Source organism: Monosiga brevicollis, genomic scaffold (genome assembly GCF_000002865.3).
Source record: "Monosiga brevicollis MX1 MONBRscaffold_27 genomic scaffold, whole genome shotgun sequence".
NCBI lineage: Eukaryota > Choanoflagellata > Craspedida > Salpingoecidae > Monosiga > Monosiga brevicollis.
This window is the reverse complement of record NW_001865064.1, coordinates 18,540-27,889: the sequence shown is the minus strand read 5'-3', so window position 1 is coordinate 27,889 and position 9,350 is coordinate 18,540. Positions and strand designations below refer to the sequence as shown.

Below are 9,350 nucleotides of genomic sequence, written 5' to 3'. Positions count from 1 at the left end.
CAACGACTCCCCCGCTTTGCCCCCGACCGAACCTTGCGGTATGCTGGCCCCCGCCCTTCTTGACCCCGTCCCCTACTTTGACGATCCAGCCAACTTTCTCTTCTTTGCTGGCCGCTCTCGTGAAAGTAACAAGCGCTCGGTGACCCTCCCTCCCGATCTTGCCGCCGGCGTCGTATCCCTCGACATCATCCTGCGCATGGATAGCACCAACTGGATGAGCCTCGGTGGTTCGTGTGATCAAAACATTCGAGCCCTCCTCACCGTTGGTCGTGATTCCCTCCGCGACAAACAAGCCGGCCTCGTGGTGTCGGGTGATGGCGCCTGCTGGGACAAAATCGCAAGCTCCGGTTTTGGCTCCGACGTGGCCCTCGCCGTTAGCACCCGCCCCCTCGCCGCCCCCAACACCACGGAAATGGCTTTGACCCTGCACTGGGCCCTCGATCTAACCGACCTCTCAACCCTCGACTTTCGCATCGGCGGCTCCGTCACACTTGCGGAAAACAGCTCCATCGCCATGGGCAACCTTCGCTTGTACGGCTGCTTCAACGCCGACAAAGGTCCGCCCCTTTCCCCTCCCACCTCCATCCATGAGCTTTCTACTCTCAACAAATATTGTGTGTGTGTGTGTGTGTGTGTGTGTGTGTGTGTGTGTGTGTGTGTGTGTGTGTGTGTGTGTGTGTGTGTGTGTGTGTGTGTGTGTGGTGGTTGTGGATGCGTGGATACAACCTGTTTTTGCGCGTGCTCATATTCGACTCCGTACGGGTTTGCAGAGGCCTGTGGCGATGCCCTCCCATTAAGTGTGCCAGTGCCCATCACCACCACCACCACTTCATCCACCTCGACAACCACCACGACAACCACCACCACGACCTCGACCACCTCGACTACCACCACGACAACCACCACAACAACCTCGACCACCTCGACCACCTCGACCACCACCACCAGCACCACATCCACCTCAAGCACCGTATCAACAACCAGCACGTCGCTGTCCACGTCCACACCCCCACGCTTCGCTAACCCCCCGACCGCTCCATCGTCCATGGCCTCCTCTTCCAAAAAAACGGACCTTGGTTTGATTGTCGGTCTGGTCATGGGTGTCCTGCTGCTCGGGCTGCTACTGGCCGTCATGCTCATTGCCCATCGACGGCGGCGCGCTGAGCGCCGGACCAACCCCTCTTATACCCCAGACGTACCCGATGAATACCTATGCCAAAACCCGCTGTACGGTCAGCAGCACGGGCCAGAGCCAGATCCCGACGTCTTGCCCCCCGACTATGGCGTGGCCAGAGATATCGGACCTACATCCTCAAAACCTCGCCCTGCAGGCTACAACCAAGCCACACTCACCCTCCCGCCCGGACCTGACATTGGCAACTATGAAGCCATGCCCTGCGACGGTCCTGCCTTTGCAACCCACAACACGATCGGCCCCGGTTCCGCCGCGAGCCCCCACGTTGTGGTGCACGGCGACATGGGTCGGCAGGAAGCCGAGTCTTTGCTGGTGCAAGAGGTACGCCCGGATGGACATGCCTTCTTGCTACGACGGCGGCCGGACGGCTCACTTGCCATGACCGTGGCACATGCCGGGCGCCCTCGCCACCATCTGCTTCGGTGGAGCCCGGACGATCAAGGCTGGTTCGTCAACGACACTCTAGTCGCGCCCTGCGCCAGACTCGACCAACTCATAGCTCGCCTTCAGCAAGCCGGCGCCACGGGCGGCTTGGCGTACAATCTCGGTCCCATGCTGGAGCGAGATACAACCGTCTAGCGTGGTTTTTGTTTTCTCTTTGTGCGTTTGTTTGGGAAGCGTTGTGCGCTTGTGATCGAATTTAGCGTTGTGCGCTTGTGATCGAATTTATCAGGAGTATCTCTCGGTGCTTCGGGGTCTGATAGGCAAGGGCTGCCAGTCCCATATCAAAAACACACAAAGCTGGCTCCTGGATGAGCAGCTGGATGTCCACACCCCCTTTTTTCCAGCTTCCCCTGTGGCAGAGAAAACTCGGGGACTTGATCGCTGCGTGCCGAGCTGCGGGTCGCCGCGAAAAAAATAGGCGGGTTATTGGTGTGAGTTTGTTCTTTACTACATGTAACTGTAAGTTGGGGTTTTTTTTTCTGGTCGGCTTCGCTTTGCACAAAGTGTTTGACGGCAATGAGCTGATTGTGACCTACACAGCGAGCCTTTGAGACAATGCTCGCAAATCCGTTCAAGCTTAACGGGCGCTTTGAAATTAACTTTTTCTCGAAAGTAAAGAATTAAAAAAGAAGAAGACGTGTGTTTGTTCGCATTTTCGTTCCCTCTTTAAAATTTTTTGCCCTTTGCTTTTGACTTCTTCTTTTTCTTCTTCTTCTTCTTTGGCAGCGGTCTCGGTCTCGATATCGGCATCGGCGGGCTGCTTGACGTGTCTTGCTTTGTGTGTGCGTGGTGACTGATCGTTTGTGCTTGGTTTGGGACTTACCTGATCAGGGTCTTGCGGCGACGCCAGATCGTTTTGATTGAAAGCACTGCTGCCATGTTTTTTTTTGCTTTCAGTTGGCCTCACTGATCTTACCTCGCAGTCGACAACGTGCGCTTGGGCAACCAAGTACACCTGTCCTCGCAACTGTCATCGAGAACTGTTAACCAAAGGTGAGTCGTTTGGTGCACCAGGCAGAGAAGAGCAAAGGGCCCGCTGACCGGCTGCCGTTTTGGAAACGGCGCGCGCCTGTCGAATTCTAGGTTGTCAGACGAGTTGTACTTGGAGGGGGCTCATGAAATTGGTGGTGGATAGAGAAGCAAGCGGTTTGAAGTGGATGGCGAACAGAGAGATACCGTTGCCATGAGTGATGATGGAGAGCAGCTGTACGATGCGTGTTATTCATCAGATCCACAAGAGGCGCTGCAGCTGTTGACCAGTTGGAACCACCAACGTCTACGAGATGCTGCCCAATACAAAGGTGGTTTCGTACGTATGCTGTTTGGTATATTGTTGTGTGATATTGGTTACACTTTGAAAGTGTCACTGGATAGGGTGTCGTTATGGTATAACATGGGACATATACTGCATGTTTGCATCCTCCCACAGTTTCGCGATACACCACTGCACTGGGCCTGCTATAACGGTCATGTCAAGGTGCTGGAGATGCTGTTGAAGCACGGTGCTGATACTGAAGCCAAGAACAACGTCAGTACAGTACCTCCCTCTTCCCCCCTTTACCCCCCCTATGATGGTGCACCCGTACCCCATGATGATGATGATGCTGTACCTGTACGTCATGCTGATGCATCATCCCACAGGATGGCTATACACCACTGCACAGGGCCTGCCGTAACGGTCATGCCAAGGTGGTGGAGATGCTGTTGAAGCACGGTGTTGATGCTAAAGCCAAGGACAACGTCAGTACAGTACCTCCCTCTTCCCCTTTACCCCCCTATGGTGGTGCACCTGTACCCCATGATGATGATGATGCTGATGCTGTACGTCATGCTGATGCATCATCCCACAGTATGGCAATACACCACTGCACTATGCCTGCTTGAACGGTCAGGTCAAGGTGGTGGAGATGCTGTTGAAGCACGGTGCTGATGCTATAGCCAAGACCGGCGTTAGTACCTCTTCCTCCCTCTTCTCGCCTTCTTCCCCCTATGATGGTGCACCTGTACCACATAATGATGATGATGGTGATGGTGATGCTGTACCTGTACGTCATGCTGATGCATCATCCCACAGTATGGCGGTACACCACTGCACAGGGCCTGCTATTACGGTCATGTCAAGGTGGTGGAGATTCTGTTGAAGCACGGTGTTTATGTTGAAGCCAAGGACAGCGTCAGTACAGTGCCTCTTTCTTTCCCCCTTTACCCCCCTATGATAATACACCTGTACCACATGATGATGATGATGATGATGCTGCTGCTGTACCTGTACGTCATGCTAATGCATCATCCCACAGGATGGCTATACACCACTGCACTGGGCCTGCCGTTACGGTCATGACAAGGTGGTGGAGATGCTGTTGAAGCACGGTGTTTATGTTGAAGCCAAGAACAACGTCAGTACAGTTCCCAACCCTCTTCTCCCCTTCACCCCTCTGACTGCTGCTCCTGCTCTCGCTGCTCGTCGCCTTTGCTCCGTCTCTCGCTCCTCTCCTGCCCACCGTTGGCATCCATTCTGCCTCCTGCTCCTTTTCTTCCTTCCCGCCATCCCTTTTGTCGGTGCTCCCTGCACCCCGCTGTATCTTGAGCCTGCTTCCCTTTTCCGATGTCGTGACTTCAATCTGGACGCTACCCCATCCCTTGCCATCGCGCTTCTGCCTCCCTCGCACTCAAGCCACTTTCAATGGCCGTTTTTTCGGTTTGACCCCAGCACACCGGAGGTTTAACCACCCCTTCCCCCCCACCCCCCCCCCCCAAAAAAAAAAAAAAAAAAAAAAAACGGAAAAAAAGAGACAAAAAAAGAACACGTGCCTCATGTTTCTGAATATTGATTATAATATTATATAGCGCGGCAAAACGCCGCTCCAACTAGCCTGCGCTACCTCGTCTGCCAGCCGAAAGGTTGTCCAGCAACTCTTGCGTCACGGTGCCGACCCAGATGCGAGAGATCTTGTAAGCCATTTACCATAATGCCGTACCTTTGGCGCTGTTCACCTGCGATTGATACCTGATGACCTGCTGTGGCAGACGGGTGCACGACCCTTGGATCTGCTTCTAGGCAGGGATCCCATCAAACTGGAGGTGGGCCTTTTTTTATTTGTGGTACTCATTGCAGAGGCAAGCCTGCTTACCGATGAATCTGTTTCACTTTATAGGTGGTCGCAGAGCTACTGAGCGCAACTCAAACGCTTTGCTCCTACCAAACTTCAAATTCCGATGGTGCGAATCTGATTCCCATGTCATCGTTCGCATTGTCTTGTTCTCATCGGAATTCCACGTGCCGCCAGTCCAAGGCTTGATTCATGCGGAGCAGACCAGACGCTGGCGGTGCGCTGCTGCTGTTCTCTGTAGCGTCGGCTGGCGCGTGGATCCTCAATTGTTCAATATCCACGACCTACAAACCCTTGGTGACTGCGTGGCCGCTCTAACGTCCGCCGCTCAAGCTGCACCTACAAATTGAAATTTGTGAAGGTTGTGGTTGCTTTGTCGATCGCTATGCAAACAGAAAATAAAGTCGATGACCAGGGCGGGCTTTGCTGAACGTCTAAAGCAGAACAGTCCAACAACCACCGAAAAAGAGCGAAAAACAGCCCTGCCTTCATTCGCCATGACATCGACTGATGACTATGGTGTCTCCATATTGGCGGCTGCAGTGCTGCGCGAGCTGGTGATGTGGGCGGCTCGCCGGAGGGTAAGCGGAGTAACTGCGAGCACAAAAAAAGACAAGAAGCACAAGAAGCACCATCATCATGTATTGGACTGCAAGCTTAGACGCATGTCCAGAAGCTACTGTATCACTGGAAATCGCCAGTCCCGGCGATGATGCTCGATTATCCTTCAGGGCGAGGAAGTAAGTCGAACATTGTCGTCGTTGCTGCCATCGAGATATAAGTACGGTCCTGTAGACCAAGGGAGTGGCATTTTGAGCCTTCATTGGGGGCGCTGGATGTCAAAGCCAGCATGCAGGTAGGAAGACACGCAACTTCTATGGCTGCATCCAGCTCGATCACAGTGAAGCTCGGGCGCTTGATGGCTGCGCACCGAACATGTGGTCGTGTAACGTCTTGTGACAAGGCCAGGATCAGTGAAGGCATGGGCTGATTGTGGCTTGCATCACAGCAAGCCTTTGAGGCAAGGCTTGCATCTGCGTTGCGCAGACGCGCTGGGAGATTACCATGCATGAAAATCGCCACACAGTGCTGGTAACCGACCGGCTTGCGTTTGTGCTGCTGAATCAAGAAGCAATTTGATGAGAAGGGATCAACACAAAGGCAGCCATTGACAATCAATGCCTCGACGACTGTTGAGGCATCAAGGCGCACCGCAACCGTGTGCTGGAAGCAGTGATCAAACTCAGGATTCTGAGAGACCGACGGGCGTCGACAGAGTGCTCGAATGATTGCCTGAACGGCTCATGCTGATGATGATGATGCCACGACACTGCGGCTCGCCCGAGGAGCAGAAACCAAGAGCCAGCGCAAAAAAAAAAAAAAAAAAAAAAAGAAGAAGAAGAACATGAAGCACAGTCATTGTGAGCGCGCCTTGCACTCGTCCGACCAACATCTCTGCCATGCCCAACTGGCCGGCGAGCGTGATGAGCGCGATCACGTGGCTGTTCCTCGACTCTAACGCCATTCAACAACTTTGGATGTCTTTTACCTGCATTCATCATGTCAGCCAAAACTACATGCCGATTCCCATTTGCATATCAACAACTGTCCGTTCTCAGATGTGATGAAATTTTACTTTCTTCGCCGCTTCATTCTCTCACAAGAGCCACGAGCTACTCCAACGCACACTGCACCACTCAAGCATGCCAAGGGCACGAGAAGCCTCATGCTCGCGATGCAACTTGATCTTTTCCAGTCGTATTGCGAGAGATCAGCATGTTGCTCAGGTACGTTGGATCGTCGATCTTCCTGACTGGCTGATTTCCCCTCTCAAAAAAAAAAAAAAAAAAAAAAAAAAAAAAAAAAAAAAAAAAAAAAAAATCTTGTCATATCTGAACACATAGGTGCACCAAAAGAGCACGCAAATCACGCTGCATGGAAAATCGCTGGTCAGGTACCGAGAGGATGACGGCCACTTTCATAGCCCAGTGGAAGGTTGCCACTACCGCCATGAACGCTCAGGGACTCTGAAATCACACCTGCGGCATCTGCATGAGAAAAAGATGCCATCAACAGATGCCATCAACAGTATTGCAGGGTCCGACTAGCAATCGCCCCGCAGTACATAATGAGCCCGCTATTACGACCGGCACCGGCCCTCCTAATCGTCAAAAACCTGCTCGGATGCGCACGAAAAAACGTGTGGTCAAGCTTGATCAACAGCACGGCATTGCCGCGGCGCGAATTTTCATGGACGAGATTGGATGCCTTGTATCCCCCCCGTCTTTGAGTCTCCAGTGTGCAAGCAGTGCGGCCATGTCCTGAGAGGCAGGGTGACGCATCATCTGTTCAAAAAGCACCAAGTGCGGTGCAGCCAAGAAGATATTGATGCAGCCATGGCACTCCTGCGCCCGCTGCAGCCCGAGGAGCCGCCGATCGACCTTGGGGCAGAATCTGAGCCGCGTACGCCTATCGAAGGCATCCCCATTCTGGACGGTGTGGGTTGCCCCTTGTGTCAGGCATGCTTCACGACAAAAGGCAGTCTGTGGAATCACATCGTAGCTGAGCATCCCGACGAACCAGAGGCCAAGCAGCCGCCTCGACGAGTCAAGCTGCAAAAGCCGCTGCGCGGCGCTGGAGCCCGCTGTATCAAGGTCATTGTCGAAGAAAGCCACGATGCCTCGGCAGCTGACGTCAGCGAGAACGAGGAGGAGCTGGAGGAGCAGCAGCGGTTCAAGCAGTTCATCTCAAGCACCCAGGCCATGGCCTCAGAGGCTGAGGATAAGCGATGCCCGCACGGCGTTCACCAGATGCATCCGTTCTACGATAGCGTGGGCATGACGCTGATCATCAACGAGCTGAAGCCAGAGCGCATGGTCGAACTGGGCCACAACACACCGTCGGCACTCCTCGAGTCGGGCATGCACGAGCTGTTCTGGTCGGCCTACGAGCAGCTCTCGGATCAGGGCCTGGCCGCCGCTGCGGTGACGCGTCTGTTTGACGACAATGAAGGGCAGTATCAGCATCGTCCCATGCGGCAAGTACAGCTGCAAACCGTAAGCAGGTACCTGAGTCTTGGAACACGCCTGGTCCAATTTTTGCTGCTGCTGGAGGCCATGCCAGCCCCCGATCCGTCCAGCTTTCTGGGCCAGGTGCCTGCCAGCCGCGGCCCTGCGGTAATTGATGCCACCGTGGCTCTGAGGGCGGGCCTGAACGCTGAAATGACCAAGAAAGAGCTGGTCGAGCCCCTCACGTCCCTGTGGCTGGCCCTGGTGGAGGTGGAGCTGAGCCTCTTTGACAACGACAAGGTGCACTTTGTCAACGTCTTCTTATTGTGCACGGCCGTGTCCAAAGGAAGCGGCATCCTGCAAGACATCAGGCAGTGGACCACGACGCCCGCTGGACTGCTGTACGTTTTCAAATTGTTCCTGCTTCGCCGTGGCAAGAATGAGTCGTGGTCAGTGGCCAACGAGCTCAGGCCGTATATGCAGCCCGGGCGATTGGTGCATTTCTTGAGCCAGTGCATGAGCATGGCACGAACAGCGAGCGTGGCCGAGGGGCAGGCTGGAGTTGACGTCGACATCCGAGCCGATGGCGACGTGACGGACGAGACGCTGCGCACCATTGTCTGCCGAGGTATTGAGCTCAATGTGGAGGAGCTCGGGGCCGCATTGGAGCAGATGCGCAAAGACATGACGGAAATATTGGACAAGCACCTCTTGCTCGACTCACGCCTGCGGAAAGATTACGAGAAAGAATATGAGCGGCTGCGATTGAAGGAGGATCGGACCAACAGGGTCAAGAACTGGTGGGTGGGCCATGGCAGTCCAGCCGAGAACGCGCTGTTTGATCACATTGGCCAGACCCCGAGTCTGCGGCAAGAATTTATCCGAACCGAGCATGGGCCCAGTGGCGAGCTGACCTTTCGAGAGGACAGGGTGCGGACATGGCTCCGATATGTGTGCAGGTTCAACGAGCTAGCCCTCATCTACACGCACATTGCCGGAGGTACGATTGGAATCAGGCTGTTTCTTTTTTTTTTTTTTTTCTTTGTTTTTTTTTTTTCGCTCCACTCATGCCTGTTTGCATTTGACTAGGTCTGCCGCCACGAGCCTCTGTGTATCAAGGGCTGTCCTACAAAAACGGCGTGGGCCGGCAACGAGCCGCGTTTTTTGCCGAGAAGCAGCTCTCCATATTGACCCGCGTGAGCAAGACCTACTGGCTGTCCCTGAACGAACAGCACACCTTTCGATACATGGACCAGGAAATCAGCACGCTGATATTCATGTATTTGCTGCTGTGCAAGCCTCTGGAGCACATGCTAAGCAGCTGGCTGCAAAAGCGGGGCAGCCTGAAAACCCCCGACGACGAGAATGGCATTCACAATGCCGAGCAGGACGACGAAGATTTGCTCGACGACGAGCTGGATGAAGACCACATGAGCCACGACGAGACGATGACATTGCGACGCGAGGTCCGGGACGCTCGAAACCACTACAACAACAGCCACCTGCTCTTCAACATTGCGCCCCTGCAGACGATGGTCAGCCCAGCCACCATATATGCGACATTTCGTCGACAAATGACCACGTACCTGCATC

General features: G+C 54.2%; 3 protein-coding genes across 3 annotated transcripts in view; all 3 read left to right on the top strand.

The window, feature by feature from the left end:
- Window positions 1–40: 40 nt before the first annotated feature.
- On the top strand, window positions 41–1,774 carry MONBRDRAFT_11179 (uncharacterized protein; the record flags this gene model as incomplete). The annotated part of the gene is made up of 2 exons (XM_001749009.1): window positions 41–557; window positions 771–1,774. The coding sequence occupies 2 exons, from the start codon at window positions 41–43 to the stop codon at window positions 1,772–1,774; spliced, it is 1,521 nt and encodes a 506-aa protein (XP_001749061.1).
- A 1,048-nt stretch (window positions 1,775–2,822) lies between these two features.
- MONBRDRAFT_11178 (uncharacterized protein) lies at window positions 2,823–6,857 on the top strand (the record flags this gene model as incomplete). The annotated part of the gene is made up of 6 exons (XM_001749008.1): window positions 2,823–2,948; window positions 3,069–3,251; window positions 3,490–3,684; window positions 3,937–4,035; window positions 5,145–5,330; window positions 6,654–6,857. 6 exons carry the CDS (start codon window positions 2,823–2,825, stop codon window positions 6,855–6,857), a joined length of 993 nt encoding a protein of 330 aa, XP_001749060.1.
- Window positions 6,858–7,145: 288 nt separating this feature from the next.
- The window catches only part of MONBRDRAFT_11177 (uncharacterized protein), a gene marked incomplete at both ends in the record, with an annotated part of 5,047 nt that continues 2,842 nt past the window's right edge, over window positions 7,146–9,350 (top strand). The window contains 2 exons of the mRNA XM_001749007.1: window positions 7,146–8,757; window positions 8,847–9,339. Coding sequence (XP_001749059.1) covers window positions 7,146–8,757; window positions 8,847–9,339 — 2,105 coding nt within the window. The remainder of the gene's footprint in view (window positions 8,758–8,846; window positions 9,340–9,350) is intronic.